This window comes from Pavona decussata, unplaced genomic scaffold (genome assembly GCF_977016875.1).
Source record: "Pavona decussata unplaced genomic scaffold, jaPavDecu1.1 SCAFFOLD_602, whole genome shotgun sequence".
Lineage (NCBI taxonomy): Eukaryota > Metazoa > Cnidaria > Anthozoa > Scleractinia > Agariciidae > Pavona > Pavona decussata.
This window is the reverse complement of record NW_028145860.1, coordinates 6,772,501-6,794,870: the sequence shown is the minus strand read 5'-3', so window position 1 is coordinate 6,794,870 and position 22,370 is coordinate 6,772,501. Positions and strand designations below refer to the sequence as shown.

The 22,370-nt window shown below is 37.0% G+C and overlaps 2 protein-coding genes across 2 annotated transcripts in view; one reads left to right on the top strand and one right to left on the bottom strand.

The window, feature by feature from the left end:
* Positions 1 to 918: 918 nt before the first annotated feature.
* LOC146449747 (sodium-coupled monocarboxylate transporter 1-like) lies at positions 919 to 14,850 on the top strand. The gene is made up of 15 exons (XM_085101634.1): positions 919 to 1,397; positions 3,268 to 3,333; positions 3,805 to 3,856; positions 4,115 to 4,182; positions 5,954 to 6,108; positions 6,522 to 6,662; positions 7,140 to 7,269; positions 8,357 to 8,445; positions 9,348 to 9,472; positions 9,614 to 9,681; positions 10,305 to 10,391; positions 11,636 to 11,805; positions 12,604 to 12,725; positions 12,925 to 13,049; positions 13,400 to 14,850. Exons 1-15 carry the CDS (start codon positions 1,056 to 1,058, stop codon positions 13,514 to 13,516), a joined length of 1,857 nt encoding a protein of 618 aa, XP_084957760.1. The 5' UTR covers positions 919 to 1,055; the 3' UTR covers positions 13,517 to 14,850.
* An 852-nt stretch (positions 14,851 to 15,702) lies between these two features.
* LOC146449746 (adenosine receptor A2a-like) overlaps positions 15,703 to 22,370 on the bottom strand; it is an 8,157-nt gene continuing 1,489 nt past the window's right edge. Inside the window, exon 1 of the mRNA XM_085101635.1 lies at positions 15,703 to 22,370. This exon is cut by the window's right edge and continues 1,489 nt beyond it. Within this exon, the coding sequence (XP_084957761.1) occupies positions 17,142 to 18,170 (1,029 nt within the window). The 5' untranslated portion in view covers positions 18,171 to 22,370 and the 3' untranslated portion in view covers positions 15,703 to 17,141.

The window sequence follows — 22,370 nt, the reverse complement described above, 5'->3', positions numbered from 1 at the left end:
CTCGGCTCTCCTCTGCCTTGGAGGTTCCACAGGAAGAACGAGAAGAAGAAATGTAGACCTTCAGGACACAGACATTAGAATCGAGAACGTGACGGCTAGAACTTCTTAGATTTTTTCTTTTCTTAATCTTAATAATTTTAGTTTTTTTTTTTCTTATGACCGATATTATCGGCATATATTTTTAATAAGAGTTGTTTTTCTGTAAGGACCTTATTTTTATTTCCAACTATTTTTTTAGTCGGAATACGATCATGATATGATTTTTTTAATTACAAATAAGAATATTATTGTAACTTTATGACATTTGTTTTTCTTTAAAAAAAATTGTGCTTGAAAATAGCCTCTTTTTTAATCGAAATGAATTGTGAATAGGTTTTAATAGTTCTTTTTTTTTCTACTTGTAAATCCGAGTGCTCCTGATAGGAGCACTCGGATTTCTTTTTTCCGAGTATGCCTGCGTCACTTTCTAGAATAATCATCATTCTCATTCATTCACCAGGCTGGAAATATACCATCACATTTCTTTCATAAGCTTGGAATATGTTAATAAAGAGATTATTTAATAATTATTATTATTATTATTATTATTATTATTATTATTATTATTATTATTATTATTATTATTATTATTATTATTATTATTATTATAAAAAACAAACTTTTATTGACAATTCATCAAACATTTTCAGAGCAAAAGCGATACGATTATTTTTATTATTATTATTTTATTTATATATATATTATTTTCACATGGTCTCACCAGCCCTGTATCGTATCTTTTTCGCTTAGGATCACGTGCCACGATTGACTTGAGCAGCGTCCGCGATTTGGAGTCTGCTGTATGTGCCTGCAGCATGACACATGGAGAAGTTTACACACAGTCACATCCAGATATCATGCAGCCGCACAGCTGATGAAAGCGTGGCCCAAGAACGTATCGGGACTTTTCAGAGTGGCTCTCATGAAGTAGACCGGAGAAGATAAAAACGTCAAAACAAAGTGTCTGAGTTGTATAGTGGATCGCGCTTGGACTCGTCTCATATCGTTCGCATGAAATGGAGGGAAAAGTGCAGTTTGGAACGGTTGACTTCGTCGTTTTTGGAGTTATGTTGCTCCTGTCAGCAGCCATTGGAATATATCATGCCTTTACAGGCGGAAAGCAGCGAACAACAAAGGAATTTCTTTTTGCAAACCGCGGCATGATGGGGATACCCGTGGCTTTGTCTTTACTGGCGTCATTCATGTCAGCGATTACAATTCTTGGTGTACCATCAGAAATTTACACCTATGGTACTCAGTACTGGCTTATAATTGCATCTTATGTCATTCTGTTTCCATCCGTGGCGCTTATCTTTGTCCCTGTCTTTCGTGCTGTCGAAATTTCAAGTTCATACGAGGTAAGTGAACAAGGTGTTCAAAATGTGTCCTTGCTTGTAAAAATCATCTATCGCAAAGTGTTTTTCTCTTCCATTTTCTTTGAAAGACAAAATATTTATTTAAAAAAGTTCTGTTACAAAACTTCTGGTACAAAACTGTTACTCTCTATGTTCTCTCTTTTGGCTAATTAGTAACTCCACGTGGTTGGTTAATCATTGACCAAAGTCCATTCAAAAGTGGGGGAAAAAACTTAGAAATTTACTATCAAAATGTACCGGGTAATTTTACTTTCACACTGTGTAAAACTGGAAGGAGGTTGTGCAAACAAATGTTTCAGCTGAAATAAATCTTGTTGGATCCCTTGAAACAATTTTCTGTCCTTATACTGAGAAAAACAGTTTAATTTATGCATATGAATGCCTATGTCATCATCCCTATATGGTTAAAAAGGCTTCCCAAATAATTGTCAACGGGTTCGGATGTTTGGGACTACAGCTGAAAATATTTAATTAGATCCCAAACTCCAATCAGTGTTTGATAGTTTCATAAAATTATATCCAACCCCGAGGTTTAAAACTTGTGGATTTCAATTTTTTACTTCCAGAGCCACGATTGTCTTATTGAGTTCTTCCATACCGCCTTTCATTTATGGCAGACTTTTCTCAGATTTTTCCTCTAGAGTATCGACTTTATCTTGAGTAAAACTTATGCTTTCCTTCAGAGATTTTAGTTCGCCTTTCATCTCATCAAGCAAGTGTTTAAATTCCAGTCTTGGTTTGTCCAATTTGGCGCATAAACTGGTGAAACCAGCCTCCATGGCTCTAGTCAAGGTGTCGCTGGAGTCCTTAACGTCATCTTCATTTATCATGTTGGCGTCACTGTGAACCAAAGAATTTGATCCTCTCTTTTTCCTTTTTCCGTTTCCCATATAATTAACTATCTGTAGTTCTCTGAGCTTGAAATAAGGAATCAGTGTTTGGTTTTAACCATTTCTTAATGTGGAAATTGATTTGAGAGCCCATTTTTTTACGGAGTGCTAGAGATCACATCTTCACACCATGCTGCCAGGCCTCGTTTTTTTTTTTTTTTTTTTTTTTTTCATGTTTTTTCTCTCCCATTTGTAATATTTGTAAATAAATTAAAGTCAATAAACTTAAAAAGTATTGTAAGTAATGTTAAAAGCGTATTGTAAATAGCCTAATGTACTGTAAGTGTTATAAGTATTTGATGTATCTTAGTCGTGTTAGTGCCCCGTTGTAAGTAGTGTTTATTGTTGGACCAGAGCACAGTTTTGTAAGTAATATAATTATTAAGTTTTTGTATATTTATTTTAGTAATTGCGTCGCAATAAAAAATACATATATATAAAAAAATAAATAAAATAAAATAAAACTTGTGGCAAAGCTGTGGATACTTGTATATGTTAGCTGAAAAAGTCAAATGCATGGGAGGATTAACAACAGTATGAAGTTTATATCAGCATGGCTGTATTTTTAGCATTTTGGGAACTGAAGTGAATTTCCCATACAAAATTTTATAAATCAACATCTGGTATTATTGAGTACTAATTGAGGGCTGCCTCTGATCAGACATTGGCATTCTGGCAGAAAAATGGAGCCTTACCCTTTTTGTGAGAACAGGGGGTGGGGTGGGGGACTGACAGAGAAACCTAATCCCAGGTTAGGGACTAATACTTTTCAGTAAGCTCATTTTCAACAAAATATCTGAGAGACATAGTGGGGCAAAAATTTGGCCACTTAATAAGCCTTAAGTACGGCTTTCAGTGTGCCTGGTATAATCTGTATCAGTATTTTGTTGTTTAAATTAGCTTTAAAAGCTTTAAAGTGTGTAATAAAAATCCCACACTAACATTTGAATTGTTGTTTCTAGTACTTAGAGAAGAGATTTTCAAGTGGTGTTCGTATTCTAGGAAGCGTGTGTTTTATTATACAGACAGTAAGTATGTGGTCTGGCTGTTTTTTTTGTTTTGTTTTGTTTTTCTTTTTCTTTTTTTTGTACCCTTCCCTCAATTTACAAGCATTGTTGTACAACTTGTATATTAAGCAAAACCTGAGCATGACTCTCCTCCTGTTGTTATCTCTAAAATATCAAACATGCCTGTTCCATGCATGTCAGAAGAGATCTGTCACACCTCTTTTCCTGTGATTCCTTATAGCTACTGAATCATCCTACATGTAGTTCTTGCATTGCCTTGAACCTGACCAGAGCACTCTGAAACTGTCTGAAAGCTGTCCAAGTCATAAGCTCAGAAAATACTCAATTTTAAGTAGAGCACGGACACTTGAATCACATACATGTAATACCAAGGGGGAATAGCAAGCAGTTGTAGTATCCTAAACTAGTTTGATCTTCTTTTTAGCAAATGCTGTTGATTGATTTTGTTCAATAATATAATTTGTTTTTCAGTCCCTGTATATGGCAATTGTGGTTTATGGACCAGCCATAGCTTTGGAAGCAGGTAATTTTTACAACTAAAGTAACAATTTTTACATATGAATAGTTGCAAAGAAGACTAAAACTGTTCTTGTTACAATCCATCTCTTTCTGGTATTGAGGATTAACGTGTTTCATTGTGAGCTTTGTTTGTTTATTTATTCATTTATTTATTTATTTATTTATTTATTTATTTATTTATTTATTTATTTATTTATTTATTTATTTAAGAGTGCTTGTTTATTTATTACATGTGGTAATAATTTTAATTATTTTCTTACAGTGACGGGATTTCCAGTTTGGGCGTCTATTGTCTCTATTGGTATTGTTTGTACATTTTACACAACCATTGTAAGTATTCTGATCTGCTAAGGGGTCATTGAGGACATCACAGTGACTTCAATAATGTGCAGTATTAAGGATGGTGCCTTTTTTAATTTTAGTACTGCACAAACATACATTCTGTGCATCTCAAAATGGCTTAAGAAACTTGGGTTTCTTAAGGACAGTACATTCTAATACAAAGCAGATCTTATTTGAAGCTAATAAGAAAACTTTTTTAAGTTACATGTAATTAAGCTTTAATTTGAAAAATGGAGTAAATTGGGCATATAGCCATGCATATATCTCAATAATTGCTCTTGTTGAGACCCACATATATAGTCATAAACTGTGCAAAGTACCTCTGTATTAGGAGGCAATGTTCCCGTTATGGGGAGAACAGACCGACCCTGGATAAATATTGAATTAAATAAAAATAAATTAATTAATTAATTAATAAAAAAGGGTGAGGAACTTTGCATGCCCCACTTGTGAGATGAAAAAGTTCTTCATTCAACAATTTTCCCACAATTTTTGTCACCAAGCCTAGCGTACAGCAGAATGGCCAATGGAGGGATTGAGGATATGACCAGACATTGTATCCAAGATAAAATACAGAATATGCAAGGTGGTGGGGTCCAAAATTAAAGGTTAAATTAAAGAAGCAATCCCAGGACTACATGTAGATGTATGTAGAGGAGGTCATTTCACTGAATTTTTTTCATGTGCAGCAATCAGAATAATTCTTAACAAATTAAAAAATGACAGAACTTGTTGAAAAAGAGGGTATAAGGGAATCAGTCTCAATCTTAAGGTGGCTTACTACAATTTTTGTACTATGCAAGCTTTGATATGCGCGCGTGCTGCCCAAGGCACGCAAAAGCATCACGTGCGAGCAAAATCACGCAAGCCAGCAGAGGAAATCCCGCGAGCAAAAACAAAATGGTGGCTCTCAGAAAAATTTCCCGCCATTCCATGTAGGTTTCGGAGGTGTGCTTACGGTAGCTAGATTGTGTTTGGGCTTGATAACTGAAAAAAATGTATTATCTAATGGTTGCCGTTCCTTAACAGCCTTAATGCCTTTGCAGAGTTGATTTTGCACCAAATGTTTGAACACGAAGGCAGCATGCACTCACCAGTTAGAGCACGCAAGGGCTGGAACCCGGGTTTTCCCAGATTAAGCATACTCAATGGTCTTCTCACCGGAGGTCGCAATAACTATTTTTTCCTGCTTAATTTCTCCAAATCTAGCGGTACAACCTAAAATGGAAATGTGAACATTTTTTAAAGAAAATCTGTCAGAAAGTTTTTTAGGAATTTTCAAATAAGGCAAAATTTCCCAATTTTTTCATTTGCCAAATTTCTTCCTTGACAGAATTTCGCGTTCTTCCCTGTAAATACTTATTTTTGCCCACTTTCCAAATCCTGAAATTTTGAAGTGGGGTCGTATGACGAGATGTAGAGCCAGACAACTCTAACAGGTGTAGTTTCCAGGCGCCCACCAAGACTCCTTCTTTTGTATTTAACACTTTTTGAGCATTCCAAATTTAATTTCTGACTCAAAATTATCTCTGTTGTATCCATTGTACTAGAAAAAATCTCAAAGAAAATTCCTGTTGGCATTTTTCTTAAGTTTGATTTCACTCCAGAAAACTGTAGTAAGCCACCTTAATTAAAGAGAAGAAAGTTATTGAGATTTGCACCATGTTGTTGCTAACCATGCTGATGATTTGGTTCTGTTGGATTGTGATTTTTATTTCTCTGGTGTTGATCCCCTGTATAATTCTCTTTTATTTTGAAGGGGGGCATAAAAGCTGTGATCTGGAATGATGTGTTTCAAGCTATTGTCATGTTAGGTGGTCTGGTAGCAGTGCTTATTGTTGGAGTGCAAAAAGTTGGAGGCTTTGGAAATGTGTGGGATCGTCTGGACAAAGGACAAAGACTGCATTTTATTGAGTAAGTTGATACTAACTGCCAGTAAAGACTACCAAGTTCAATTAAGAGATTCAGCTACAGCTCATTGGGGAAGTGAGATGTTATGGCCTGAATTATGATAAACTTTACATTGTACTAGATACTATTGCAGGCTTTTGGTTTACATGTAAGGTAAACTTTTTCCGAGATATTGTTGCACAGCCTAACCTTGAGAGTGGGGGCATCCAACTGCTTCTCACATACTTTTTTAATCAAAATTCCATTGTTACATTGTTTATGGACTACACATTCTCCTTGCCAGGTTTTTATTACCTGTAAGAGTATCTTAATTTACTCAGAAAACAGATCATTGATAATATTATTACCATCATCAAAATATTTCTCAGTTGTTATTACAGCCTTTACTGAATCCACTTCCCTTCTGTTGGAATTAGCTTTAATCCAGATCCCAAGCAACGCCTCTCAATATGGAGTCTGGTCATAGGTGGAGCATTTGGTTTGTTTCCACTCTGGGCTGTCAATCAGACAGCAGTTCAACGATTCTTGGCAGCCAAGTCCAACAAAGAAGCTAAACTGTAAGTTATACTCAGTCCCTTGCCTAACCTTGATCTGGTCTTTCTTGTGAGACACTCTCAGTGTTACCAGCAGTTAAGAATAATTCAATAACTTTAATTTATTATTAATAACAGCAATTTGTATTGGCCATGTTCCATCTTATATATTAATACACCTGCTATTTAACTATTACCGTGTGCATTTGACAACTGATAATTTTGGGATTTACATATATACAAACTTGTCATTTGGTTCTCATTCATTTGATACTTACTGTAGTGTTGCAATTAATTATATTAACTTGGAGTACTTTCACTGTACAAGTTTCCCTCAAGGTCACAGTCATATAAATAATGCTTATAACTTACAGATGTACCAATTTTTGTGTGTAAAAATAGCCTTACACCCCAACATTTCTGCTTCATTTAAATCTGGATGCTCAACACTTGCATTTGTTGATAGCTCCATTCATTATTGTGGTCTCCTTTTTGTTGCAGGGCTGTTTGGATCAACTTGCCTCTCAGTATATTTGCTGTTTCCCTTTGTGCCCTTTGTGGATGTGTGATTTATGCATTTTATGCTGACTGTGACCCCATTTCAAACAATCAGATCAAGAAGGGTGATCAGGTGATTATTAACAATCAATTTCCTGGTTTATGTTTTCTTTAAAAAAGGAAAAATATTGACCAGTTTGGGTATTTGAGTTGTTCCCATGGGTTATATAATCTAAAAGTATGCTTATTTTTAGAGATGGTTGGCTGTTTTTCAAAGAGGAGAGCCATTTCTGGAAACGAAAGGTCATTTCAGTTGTTTCATAGCTGTTCTCCAAATGGCAATCCCTTAATAATTTCAGAAAAGTCAGAGGTTTCGTAAGCAACCACCTTGGGAACTGGAAAATGTGGTCGTAACTGGAGCTGGTCGCTCATGAGAATGTGCTCTGACTCATAAGCGACCAAAAGCTGAAACAATAAAGGGGCTTTTAGCTACCAGAGCTTTTAGCTTAAAGCTTTCTACCTCAGTCCTAAGGCAACACTCTTGATCCAGGTGTAAATCAACTTGAATTTTAGATTCAAGATCTTTATCTACAAACATTATTAGGCAGTGCAATATTACTGTATATGTGATCACAAAGTGTATACTTTTATTAAAGAGTTGCTGTAATATGTATCAGAATCTTTAAGTGGTCGCTTACGAGAGCTTAAAAACAAAGGAAAAGACCAGTTGGTAATTCCCAAAAGTGGTCGCGTTCGCTTATGGGAGCAGTCGCTTTCGAGATTACAGAGTTTAAGTGACAATTCAAACAGGGTTTCACGACATTGGTGATCGTAACTAGAGCTGGTCGCTTTCGAGAGTGGTCGCAAGGAGAGCTTTGACTGTCTTAAGAAATGTTAATTAGCTGAACAGCTACCCTAAACATGAAAATTAGCACCCAGGGCCCAGTTGTTCAAAGCCTGATGGAACTAATCCTGGGTTAACTTGAAGTTTGGTTCAAGTTTAATTACTAATCAATAAAGATTCTTCCAAAAGATTTTTGTCCCTTGGGTTTAACTTAGACTTTTCTTTACCATTAGCAAGCAAGATACAAACCTCAGTTAACTTTTAATCAGGGATTAGCATTAATTGGCTTTCAAACAACCGGGCCCAGGACACTAATTTACTATAAACTAGATCAGTTGTTTGAGTAACTATAATTTCAGTTATTGTTGTTCTTTAGATTCTACCATATTTCGTGATGCATGTACTAGGATCCTTGTATGGTGTACCTGGTTTATTTATGGCATGTCTGTTTAGTGGGACACTCAGGTATTTATCTATCTAGATCTATATTGCTACAAAAATAATCTGCCTACAGTAATATACCAATACTGCAGATGGACAAATCAAGTTATATGCAAACAAAATTTAGTACCTAATAACCAAATTATCTTGTTATTGAAGTAAGGCTGGCTTTCAACACATCAAATTTGCTTGATTGATTTATACTGTAATAAGAAAGCTGTAAAGGTTTATATAGCAGACAAATTTTTACCCCACTGTACACCTCTCAATTTTTTACATAATTTTTTCCCTCCTGTGAGTAGTTTGAGTACCTAACCTGGGATCATGTTTTGACCAGGGGGAGGTCTGGCGGGTAACCCACATGACAAATACAGAAAACAAAACGAAAAAGACAAAATATAGCCGGAGCAGCACATCACACAAGTGATGACCCCTTAATGACGTTATTACTTGAAAAAAGAGTTAAAAAGGGAGTTCCATTAAGTTGTGGTTATTGCTACGAAACTAAGCTTAGATTTATTACTGCAAATGCTCTGCAATGTTGTGTTAGAATAAAAGTTATGAGTACCATTCCCCCTTCTTCCAGACACACATGCACAAATGGACACCTTCTTTAATGACAGCTCATCATGCTATACCTCATTTGTTATACGCAAAACTGAAAGAAACTCTAGTAGTGAGTATTCTTATATTATTGGACATTTTTATTTCACAAAAGTATGAAAAAAACTTAGTAACATGTGACCTACTATTCAATCCAAATAAAACTCAAGATCACTGCTGAACTTGACGTGATTTCTTGGGAGCTCAAAATTTGATTGGACAGTCAATGTTACACAACTATGGGCAGATGTCAAAAGTGGTCATACTTTTGTGAATTGCTCAGTAAAAATTTCTCAGCTGTGCGTGACTTGTATTTTTTACAGCACAGTGTCATCTGGACTGAACTCACTCGCAGCTGTTGTACTTGAGGACTTCATCAAGCCTTGGTGTACACACAGAAAAAAGGAACTCTCAGAGATACGTGCTACACTCTACTCAAAACTGCTTGGTGAGTTTATAAAGAGCATTAATAAATTACATTTATAAATAATTATTATGTTATTTTTATTGATGGTACAGAATTACAGTTGTAATATTGTTATCTACTCCATTGTCATTCTACCAACACTTTAATGTGTTCCATTTACAGCATTAGGATTTGGAGCACTAACAGTTGGCCTTTCCTTTCTTGCCACTAAACTGGGTGCAATTCTACAGGTTTGTGTGTATGCTATTTTATAAGAATAACTGTCATCATGTTGCTAGTATCCTGTCGTCAACAGGGTTTTTGCAGGATTCAAGGGTAGGTTCTTGTCCCATTGATTTTGATAGGGAAATAGTAAGCTCATCGTTAGGAAACACTGGTTTAAGTTATGGTGTGTGTATGTGTGTAGGGGGGGGGGGGGGGGGAGGGGACAGTGGGGATTGGGCTCCCAAATTTCCACCCTTCCCCTTTGCCCTTTTTCTGCTGCAAAGTATATATATAGCATTGCAAAAATGTTTCCCATTTCTCCTGATTTCTTCACTCTCATTTCCTTTTTTGTCAAAATTTTCAGCCCGTCTCCCTTTAGTCAGATTCTGCTCCTTTTTTCCTTCTCCCTACCCTGACCTCCTTTATGTTAAACCAATTTCATCTCAGGGAAAGTATAACCAGTTAAATCCAAAATGATCAAGGACTTAGTGCATGTCTTCCACACAGTAAAATTCCCAGGGATGTTTTAGTAATCAGAAAGAATAGGTCTTTGAAGTGTTTTCCAGTGAACTAAGATGAAACATTTGGATCAATGAGATTTGATAAAGATATCACTGGTTGTCGTCCAGTTGATTTTTTTTTCTGTTAGTTATTTTACAGTGTGTTTGGTGTTGTTGGAGGTCCTGTGGTGGGAGCATTTTGTCTTGGAATGTTCACTCGACGAGCTCACTCAAGGGTAGGATGTCCTGTTAAGTTTATTTATTTTTAGTGTATTCTGTATTTTTTTTTTGTTTTTTTTTTTTGTTTTTTTTTTTGAGGCCTTATGTGCCACATGGCACGAAGTGGATAGGTGAAGGTGAAGGTGAAGGTATTCTGTTTTGTAACCACAGTTTTCAGTTGCTGATCCTATGATGTGCATAGGTTAGGGGTAGAGAGAAAAACATAGGCATGCAATGCATGTAGAAGTTATGACATTTGTTGGCAATTGGTCAGATGGTATGGAACTTGTAACAGATGCTGAGTATCCAGGATTTTCAAGTAAAAGCACCAGACGAGTATAGATCATCTTGAATACTTGGCAATTTTATTGAGAGATAGGTTATCCATGCAATCCACAGTTGGTGGGTCGGCCAGATGCCTGCATGAATCAATTTCTATAAGGTTGTTGAATGGGTTTTTTTAATGTTTTGTATTTTTCCAGTTGTTTGGTTTCAATGTCACACTGAGCAGTGTTACATTTTTTTTTTATTAAGTACCACACATTATTTACAACACTAACACTGCTTACAATACTAACATTACTTACAAAACTAATGTTTCTTGCAATACTGTAACACTACCTGTACTTACAATATTGCAACATTACTTACAATAGTCTACGTTTACTTATGATACTAACATAACTTATAATACTACCATTACATACTAACTAACAATACAACACATTATTATCATAATATTACTTACAAATTTTATATTGATACTATTTATGATATTTTTTGTTTAAATAGTACTTGCAGTACTATTTTAACAAAAAAATTTGAATAGTACGAAGAAAAAAAACATAAAAGAGAGGCTCCTAACATTTTTTCCAAAAATAGGCTAATGGAGAGGGGGATTTATTGAGCTTAGAGCAGTAAATAAATATTTACCCTCAAGAATGATGTTGTTAAGCAGAACCTTGTTGTAGACTGTGTGAACCATTCTAAAATAACATCCTTGATATTAAAAGGAGTGGAAATAAGCTTTTGTGATTGGAGGAGGTTGTGAGCAGTGTTACATGCAATTAAAACTACCTCCTAAAGAGAAACTGTGACACAAATAGCAAATCAAAGTAATCGTTTCATGTAAGATACTGGGTGATAGATACGCCTTACTGTTTCATTGTCGCCCAAAGAGTATTGAGAAGCCTATTTTATTGACCACAAACACTGTGGTATCACTTTCTCTCCACTTTTTTTGTTGTTGTTGTTTCGACAGGGTGTGTACATTGGACTGTTGGTTGGGTTTGCCATAGGTCTGTGGATAGGCATTGGTGCAAAGGTGTACCCTCCACCTGTCACTAAAGCCCCAGTATCCACCAGTGGCTGCGCTGCGCCTATACCCACAAACAGCACCATCACTGACATGCCAACTGTTAACTCAACAAGGTAACTAAAATTATTTTGAATATTTGTCAGTGTTTCTTCTTCAGGCAGTCATCTAAAGGCAGTTTTTTTGTAACTACGGCTATCTAAGCCCATGTGGCCAGTTTCTGCCGTGAACAAATTTCACAGACAACCATACATTTCAAACACAGTGGACCTTCAAATGGTATATATAAAGCTGTCAGTAAAAAACATGATGGGAACTGTTTAACTATCTTGTCAGGCAATATTATCACTGGTAACTCTGATGAATTTGAACCATGCTCACAAAACATATGACTCAAAATTAGTTTCAAAATTTCTAGTAAGTTATCCTGTTGCTTTTGAATGTGTTCCCCAAGAAGCCCTGTGGTTTTAAAGTTAGGCCTGAATGCAAAGGTATGGATCAAATGGTAGACAAGTGCAAGTGTAAATTTTCATAATTTAAAGGTGACTATCCTTGTGATGACTTATGACCCATGATAAATGCCATGCATTCAGACAGTGCCTTGAAAAAAAAAAAAAGGAGTTGAAAAAAAAATTAATAAAAAGAGCACTTTTACTTGCACCTAGGAGCCTCACAAGGTTCAACTCCTGCTATCTCTTCACCAGGCTTAAAGAGCACTGTTGGAGGCTGAGTGTGTGCTCAACCCCAAGAAGGGCTTTGAGCATCCATTGTCAACTTATCACTTGTTGTCAGCTTGAGTGCTCTAAATCATGATTCTCCTAAGTGCCATCCCAGTTAATGATGCTACATCTATATAACATAGGTATAAAAGTAATTACTGACGTTCTCTTTTTTGTCTTTTTGTTTCTTGTCAGTGCTTCACCACCACCTGAGTATGAAGGTCTTGTACTGTACAGAATATCCTGGTTATGGTACAGTTTTGTGTGCTTTGCTGCCACATATTTGACAGGGCTCTTGGTCAGTGTCATATGGCCAGGTAAGTTATGTTAGGAAAGGCATTCTGTTCACATGTTATTTTATTAAGTACTGTATTTCCTTAATAAAGTGCTTCTCATTGTGGAGGGAAACTTTCACCAGTGTAAATGACACATATCAATGTTAATATTCAGTTCAATTGAAGCTACAAGTACCAAAGATTTTCACTGACGAAAAGCGTACATGATTGTTGTTTTAAGGTGATCACAAGGGTTATGAGGTGGACTCACGGCTGTTGTTCAAAGTAAAGTACTGTTTACCAGACTGTATGTTGAAGAGATCTCAAGGGTCACGTGATGAACATGAAACACTTGAGCAAGATGAGGTGAGTCAGTTTCTCTTGTTTGCATTAGGCATTCGTAATGATGTATCCTAATAGTACAGCAGAAAAGTTTTCCCTAGTTTACGTTTGGCTTTTTGGTCACCGGTTCCTGAGAGAAATTGTGGCCTTGAAAGACTTGAATTGGTAAAAGAATAATTGTTTTTACATCAGTCACTGTGAATGTCCGCTTGGCATGGTGGTGATGTTTCAATCAAACTCTGGAGTTAACGACACTATCTTGAGGGAAACTGTTTTTGACTATTAACACCAATTGGAAGTGTAAGGAGAGATTTCATATTGGTCACTCTTGGTGTTAAATGAGTAGCCTGACGTACAAATTTTTTGGCTCTTAGATAAAGAGTGAAAGCAAGGAATTAAAGAATGGTGCCAAGACCATGACATCTGAAAAGCAAACAGGAGATGCTCAGGGGGACGCTGATGAACCCTTGCTAGTGACATCAAGCCTTTGACTATGTTATAATGAGCAAACACAGTATCGAGATTTGGAATTTCACGGCAAACGGCAAAAAGCCGAAATGAATGACCACGTGACCATGTTTACCTTTTATTTGCTGCCCATTGTTTTAAGTTTATCAGTAAAATTGAGTAGTTTTGTGTCATCATCGGAAGCCAAAATTGTTTTGCACTATTCTATTTTATGTACTCACTGTTTCAAGAAAACATGAACGCGAATCTCAAGTTTGCCGTAAACGCGATTCCAAATCTCTATTGTGTCGGACATTAAACATGCACTTTTATGTACAATTTAAGGTTAAAAAAATTATCAACGTTCATGAAGTTGAAATTGCAGACATTCAATCGTGTTAATAATGTTTGTTGAAGTTGCGTTGGATTACACTGCTTTAAAAAGACATCTCTCTCTATCATCTCCATTTTCATTCAATAATTTTGTTTGAGTGAGATTCCCTTGATCACAATCTGTGTACTGGAACAGGTTTGAACGTCTGTGGTGGTATCAAAAAGTGGAATACAAATCTTAACACCCGGAGGAAAACCATGTTCCTTTCCATAGCCATTTTGCAATACTCCTCTTTACAAGGTGTAACTGATTTTGTTGTTTTTCTGAAATCAGCTTTTAGTGTTTTCCATGGTGGTGTGAGGCAGGGTTTGAATTTCAAAGGAATTCTTATTTATTGATTCCTCTTGGTACATGTTTTGATAATGCAAATGCTGTAAAAATATGAAGTCATCCCAGAGATTCACGAGTGGAGCTGAATCACGCTATATACACACGGCTAGGGTCTGGGTAGAGGGGACCCCCACTATTCACATTGCTCTGTAATCGCGAAGACAACTCTTCAGACTGTTTGTTTGATCGTGAAAACTCTTACATCGACAATTCTAACTATAAATACAGTTTCTGGCTGAGGACCATCACTGACTGGAGAAATCTCCCGAGTGAGCCTGGTGTTGATTCAAACAGGCAGTTTATGCCCACCTTCTCGTGTTAAACCATTGGTTTTAATTTTAAGTTAGATTAGCACTCTACTCGCGAGCGGTCTGAGTAAGGATCTTGCGAGTAAAATATGTAGCAGTAGATGTCTCCTCCTTCTTGATATCCGCGTTAGAAGCCGACCTTTATGAACGCTGATGTTGGGGCGGGGAGAACACTGGGTAGACAGCTGCATCTGCAACGTTCACTGTTTAGAGTATTTTACATTTGTTTTAAGTAAATTCATCAGGTGTTGGTGAAAACAACAGTTCATAATAACCCTTAAACGAACTTAAGTTCAACACCATCACCTTGGTTTTGTATTTTAAAAATAAAAATAGAATACTTGTACTTTGAAAATTCCTTTTTATCAAGTGTTTCCGACTTTATTTTTTTTTTCTCCGTACTATGTAACCTAGACAAGTTTTGTAAACATTGAAGGACATTTGTTTGCATTAAATGAAAGCCATGTTTATTTCGAACAATGATTTTACCTTCTATGATTTCAGCTGTTGCATCTAACAGAGTATTTCAAGATCAAATTTCTTAACCCGTTTCTCACAACCAAGTCAACTTACATCACATCCACAGACACTCCTCTGGACATATTAATTACTTATATTAAACTTACATTTTGTTCTTCACGCGTGAACCGAACTTTTATGTTATAATGTCGTATAATAGCTTAAATAAAGCTCGAAGAAGCAATAAAACACAATAAATCTACCTCCGTTTTTCACTTTTACACCATTCTTAATATAAGGTTCAATTCTTAAATACTAAAGGTTCTTGAACACCGAGGGGACACCTGAGTGTAACAAGATCCGTAATCGCATCAGAATTAATGTTTTTACTGAATCTTTTGGAAGGCTTTTGCGTATCTCAAGATCTTTCAGGCATACTCCATCTTTAAAATTATTATATTTTAAACAAAGGGAGCATTGTTTTGCGGTAAAACACTTTTACGAGTCCTGACGAGTCCTTTCATGAAGTAAATTTGATGTTGTTTTGTCATTAGTTTAACTTACTTTTCATCATGTCACGGATGCTTTCAGTTTAGCTAGAGATTTGGCGAGTTTTGCAAAACAGGATGGTTTACATTTTTATTTCAAAACAACCTTTTTGTTTCCATTTTCAAATTCTTGAAAGCATCTAGTGCTCGCGTTTCGTTTGGCTGTCTTGATTTACAAAACGTAACATTGATAGTGGAAACGTACATTTAATTTGTCTTTGCCTCGTATTTTCAAAGAAAAATTACACAATACCATATCGCAGTGTAAGTTTAATTAAATTTGCATTCTTAACGTGCAAGTTTAAGGTTGCTGTCAACAAAAGGAACTGAAAAAATTAGTTTTGCAAGCGCCTTTATAAACATTAACTGTTTTGTGTTTTCGTGGTTGCACTTAATTATGCCCTTTTTCACATCTTATATTAGTTCTGGCTAAGAAACAAACTCCCAATATATACAACAAAGCGGCTAATGTACAACTCTTAAAAGAGCAAATTTTCGGCCTTCAAAGATTTACTGTTACCCTTGAAAGAAAGCCGAGAGGAAGTCGTTTATATTTTTCGACCTCCTAGTAAGAAAATGTTTTTTTTTTTTTAATTTTTCAGGACGAAACCAGAAATTAAAGAGGGCAAATTTGTGCATGCCACTTTTCGCTAATGCAGAATCTAACTGCCCCGGGCTGTTTTCGCCATGGGGTTTCAGGATACTCCGGAAAAAATACGAACAAATTGTATCTTAATCCGTTGAATAATCACGACTTTAAACAGAAACAAGCTATTTTTCTTCTCTTTTTTGCCCAAAAGAGAAATTACAGTTTATCTTTCTAAAACAAAGGAACCGGAGTTCACGCTTAACGATTATAAAATTCCACAATGAATTTTTGGCAGCTTGTACCAATATTTTCTACGAACTCTACCTCTACTGACAAAATTATTTCGCTGACATCCGTAAACCAGGGAAACTAAATGGAATAACCATCATTAAAGTGTGTTTTAACGAACCCACTTTCTGTTTCACTAACTTGGTTGCACCAGTAAAAAAGCTTCCTTCCGTCTTTTAATACTCTTAGCTTCTAATGGACGGCTCCTTAGTGAAAAAGCACCGCTCTGTGTGGCAAATGTACATAAATTTGACATCTAAGTTTCTCTGATTACATCTTTTTCCAGTGGCGATGTACGTGTTATCCAGCAGTTTTGTTATGGATGGCAATATTTCTCTTCCTCCCGTCATCAACCCATGTTGCAATGTGCGTGTGAGGATATTCAAGTTTTCATTTTTCCCTTTTTGCTGGTGTTTGGTCTTATCGAAGTTAAAGTCCCTTTTTTTACGCATCGCATTATACGAAACGACGAAGTGAAAAAATAAAGTTCGTTGTTTATACCCGTGACAAAACCTCAAAGTAACTTCATTCTTGTTGCTGTTGAGTTTTCCTAACTCTACATATGTGGTGTGAAGATCTTGTCTCCACTTGGATCGTTTCTCTCTCTCTCTCTTTTTTTTTTTTTTTTTTTTTTCCTCTCTCTTTTGGTTCAACATCCCATGTAAGTTGTTCCGTCCCACTCTTAGCGTTTGCAGTCTTGTTCTCGTCCGCTATTTTGGTTCCATACCGACCGCAAACCACCTTTGAGGCATTTTATCCATCTCTGTACATGTCCGAAGACCTCGACAGAGAGAAATTGATGGTGAGTGTGCGGAAACGCGATGAGGAAGTGGTGGAGGCCAGCTCACCAGGTTGAATACCATCTTTTCTGCACAGAGATCTGAGCGCACGGGAGAAATCCCGCTTGAGAAAGGCATATAGAATGGGGTTCACAAACGCCACAGCAAAACGAATGAAATCAAATACCATAAACAACGATATCGGTACGGCATTCACGTCAGGGACGAAGTAAAAGGTAAAACCGGTCACATAAAACGAAAGCCAGCAAACTATGAACACCGTCAGCATCAGAGCGAAGATGAACAGGGCGCGCGCTTCGGTGGCGATTGGTGCTCGTTGATTTGCGGTTACGGCAGTGCGCGTGTTATACAAGCCTTGGATCTCTTTGATTTGTCGGTGAATGACCAGGAACATACGAACATAGCTGATCCCCATGAACAGTGCGGGAAGGAAGAAGCAAAATACGACGCCAAAGATGTTGTATCCGAGAGCGTAGTGTAACGATACCTGATCGCGCTCAGCGAAGAACTTTGACGGATCCTCCCAAGCCAGCTGGATTAGTGAGGCGAAGAGTGAGAAGATCCACACTCCAGCTATAACCTTGAGTAGACGCGGCACGGTCACGATATTGATGTACTTCATCGGGTACATCACATAAATATACCTCTCAATAGTCACTATCAAGATGTGGTACATGGTAGACACGGCGATAAACCGGTAGATGAGTGCAGCTGCTATGCACACACCAGCGTGTAGGACTGCGTTACACGCCACAGTCAATGGAATGCCAAGGAAGCCGACCATGAGGTCTGACACGGCAAGGCTGATTAGTAGACTGTTCGTTTTTGTCTGAAGATATTCTCGGCAGACAAACAGCGAAATCACCAGCAAATTGATAGCAATCACAGATATGCTCAGAACAATCAGACAGCCGTCGTAAACGGCGTGGAAGTAAGAGCCTGGCGTTCCCGTTGTGTTAAGGTGCGTTTCGTTGTTTTCCATCTCAGTTTAGCAGCTTTAGTTGTGCCAAGTAATTAGACACTGTTCTCAATATCTAAGGAAAGCGTATTTAGTAAAGATTACTGCGATTACAGGCTCTTTTTACCTGATTCAAGTTATCTTTGTCCCGAGAGTCACATCAGCCAGTTGATCAGTCTTGTTTAAAGCAGGATTGAATTGAGAAATATTCGCTTCCAAAACTGTGCTTTTTCACAACACTCGGTCTTGCAAAATTCAGTTTGTGTTATCAGCACTTGTTTTCGCTTCCATTTGCTTTAGACGCCGCGTATTTCTTCTGAGACATGTTTATTTTCGCCGTCTCCAGATGGTTTGTCTGCTCGGGTGTGTGGCGGACACTTAATCTTCTGAATGACAGAATCACAAATTCTTTCACGACTCAGTTTCAAGCATCCGCTGACGGAACTAAGGTTACCAACCTCTTAAGTTAGACCTCTCGTGCTGGTTTGAAACCTATTATAGCCTCTCGCTTAAATGGCGCTTCCTTCACTTGGTTAGGTTTTCAATTAAGCGAATTAAGCTGAAGGCTTTTTGCTAATGTACATCTAGAAATAACCTCTTTTGTTTCACTTCCAAGGAGTCCTGTTTAAACGTCTAAAATAATCCTTGAAAACAACACAGTCTCTTTTTGATCCTTAAAAGCGAAAACAGTGATATGTTACCTTAACTTTCTCAATCGAGCTGCTCTCTGAAAGTCTTAGCGGCAAGTATAAAGTAAACTGGTGAAATTGTAGTTCCGAAGTGCTCGCTGTATTAGTCTTTCATTACCATTAGCTCCCCCACGTACTATGGAAAAGAAGGAATTAAAAGATGCTGAAATCGGCACAGACAAATAAGTTTGGGCGTTATGATACCGCAGAGGAAACGCGTGTTTTCCTTGTTAAAATGGGCTTGATTGACCTCGCGAAGATTTCCACAAGACACGGAGAGCGTGTAAACTCGGCTCGCTAATGCCCTCGCAGTGCTCTGCCTTTTTCCTGCCTGATCAAACAAAGGAACTGTCCTTTTGGATATTATCAAGTTTCTGTTGTGGTGTCGGTAAAATGTTTGAAGGCCAGCTGTTTGGCAACGAGTTTATAATGATTTCAACAGATAAGCGGCTCGGTTTGCCTTCATTTCCCCTGTTTGGCCTTCGTTCAAGGAAAATCAAATGCTTCACAATATAATTGTGCCTCCTGGACGTGTATTATTTCACAATAAATGCACTAAATGCGAATTGACGCTTTAGAAATACTGTTGCGAGTGTAAACAAGCTATACAGGGCTGTTTGCTTAGCCTCGACGTCTTATGATGTGTTTTATGATTACCGGAAAGTTGGTTTGATATGAAATTCTCCACCAAACCATTTCAATGAGGCAGCTTTACCGCGGCTACCATGGAAACAGATACACTGAAACTTTTACCTGGGAAAACGCTTGTAAATTGTGTTGAGCGACACAGCATTTCACACTTTTCACTCTCGGGTCAGAGTACGTGTTTCTTAGGCTAATTTTCCTATTTTATTTATTTTATTCCATTGTTTGTTATAAGACAATAAACTAAGAAATGGCATTACTCTTCAAAGTTCCCGAATTTGCATTTGACAATGTACTAAAAAGAAAGGGGAAAATACTGAAAATTTTGTACTAGAAAAGAGCGAATTAGATTTGCGTGAAAAATACTAGCCACTTCCTTGTTGATTTGCTTCTGATTTCGCACAGCGTTATTTCTGTGTATTTAAATTCTCCGGAAACAAAGATAAGATTGTTAGCAAATGAATTTTAGAAAGTGATCCAAAATTTCCCCGGAAACGGTCATGTTTGTGAAATACAGTTTTTTTACTTCTAGCGCTGTTTACCGAGGTTGAATTATGCAACTGACTGCTTTCGTGCTCTGCCTGATCATTTCTTACCGAGAAAAACAATTAAACTGAATACATTTATGTTGGTGCGTATCAAAACAGCTATAAATAATATGCGGGAGGAAGAATCGTGATACTTTCTTCGTTTTCTAAATTTGTGTGATTTGTGACAATCAGAACAAGAAACCAAAATAAGCTGTTCTTATTCAAACAAAACGACAACGCACTTGATTAAAATTTACAAAGCTTTTCTAAACTGTCTCACAAAATTAATCTTTATTCTTACGATCTTCGCTATCACTGCCATCTTCGCGCAGCGAACCATTGTAGGCGATGAATTTAACCACTGTGAACCATAGAAAACAGAACTGATGAGTTGGAGAGAGTGACAACACATAAAAATTACCTTCGCGAGTCATATTTTAATGATATCACTTTGTATACATGTGGATGACAATTTTTCTCTACAAAAATATTAAGTTAAATTAAAGCAGACTTTCATGGAAGAAAACAATAGAACTCCAATTAGTCATTTTAAGCACGGTTTAAATGAATGAAACCCGAAGTATCAAAAAAAAAAAAAAAACACCGATCATCCACAACTTCTGTTAGCCTGAAACGTCATTGCAAATTATTCGCTCAGTGTTTGTCTTCTTACATTACGCACAGACTTTGTCCTCCAAGACAATTAAGCGCGTCAGATTTCGTTTGTGTACGATCCTTTCAACATTTAACAAAATCTTGACGAGAAACAATTCTCAGGAGTCATCAGTGGTAAGAGCCGTTAACTCATGGGCACACAAGTTAACTAAAACGCCAACGAGAAGGGCGACTAAACGCAGAAAAAATTGAAAGAAGCAACCCCTTATATTCAGGCCTGGTATAGCCAGAGTACCGCTGATTTCGCGTGCCAAGGCAACGAAATTGTCGCTGAGCAAAACAGTTTTGGCAATCTTTAAGTGCGTTGCAGATCTCTGTAAAGTTCTCAGCAGGGTTCTAACACCGCTGTGGAAGGAGCAAATTGGGGTTTTAGAACGTGATCCAATGTTTCTTTTCTTTTTTTTTTTTCCTCCCTCCCTCTCTTTTACTTATTCAGCTCTGAATTCAGTGGACAAAATACGGGATTTTTTGAAGTCGTTTTCTTAAATCCGCTAATAAAGCTTGCTTGCAACAGTATTGTACTGACTGACTACAACTGAGAACGTTATGGAAGCAACATGCGATTACTTGTTTCATTCATTTTCGAGAAGTTATGTACGTATAAGAAAATTGCATCCCGGCTCTCAACGATTTCTACTTTTCCGCAAATCCATGCTTTACTTTAAACGACGCACCTGACTGATATTCAGTGCTTCCGGCAAAATGTTCCTTGAGGATAAAAGTTAAAATTATAATTTTGCTCGAGGATTTTTAGATTTCGACAAAAGATTAAAACATTTTCTTGCTAAAAGCTATCGCGGACGATCTTAAAGATAAGAAGCAGTTAATTTCCTTTCTTGCGATTAACAGCAATTTGAGAAAGACATCTTGTTAATGGTAATATGACCGAGTAATGAATTCAGGAAAAAAAGACTTCCGAACGCTCTAACAAGCCGAACCATCGCTAGCATATGCAGAAGGAACGTGTTTGATTTGCGATGTGCACGGCCACGCTAAGGAGGGAGCGAAATCACGTTTAAGCTAAGTCACTTTTTGGTAATACCAGGTTGACTTGGCTAGGCAATAACGTGAGAAACCAGTGTGACTAATGAAAGCTTTTTTTTTGGGTCTTCAAAAAATCGCAATTATCGAGATGCCCCGTGGTAAAAATTCAGCAAAATACGGAAATCCGAGGTTTAGTAAGGATTCTGTTGTTTGCCTGGGTGATTGGAAACATTTAGGTCATCCATGCAGAGTGCATAAGAAAGCAACCATGTTCTCATAAAGAAAGGAATAAAGTAGTTAAACTGGACGTCGTCATATTGTGATAAATGTTTATTTCAAGTGACGCGACCGAAACATGGAATTTAATTATAATCATTCGTGTTTCATGCAAACTAGCTGATATTTTCTGTCGGTTTAAATTTGTAAGATAAAAAAGAAATGGACATGTCTCAAAACTTTGAGTTCTTGGCGTTAAATCTGATCAAAAAATAGTATAATTTACGGCAGGCAAACACAAATCACTCTTTTACCCGACTTTACCAGGGGGCATCCGTTATCGATTTAGCAAGGAGGAATAAGGTGGAAAAGATCTGATATAACTGTCATAGTCCGACTAGCGTGTGAGAAGCTGTTGTACTAAGGAGAAGACAAAAACACAAGCGAAAAACGTGGATGCTTAAGTGGCAATGTTATATAACTAG

What these genes read in the sequence shown, in the direction of transcription:
- LOC146449747 (XM_085101634.1), top strand. Translation starts at nt 1,056, where the DNA reads ATGGAGGGAAAAGTGCAGTTTGGAACGGTTGACTTCGTCGTTTTTGGA. An exon ending in AACTGGGTGCAATTCTACAG is followed by an intron (nt 9,682 to 10,304) that starts GTTTGTGTGTAT and finishes TTTTTCTGTTAG; the next exon opens with TTATTTTACAGTGTGTTTGG. An exon ending in CCAACTGTTAACTCAACAAG is followed by an intron (nt 11,806 to 12,603) that starts GTAACTAAAATT and finishes GTTTCTTGTCAG; the next exon opens with TGCTTCACCACCACCTGAGT.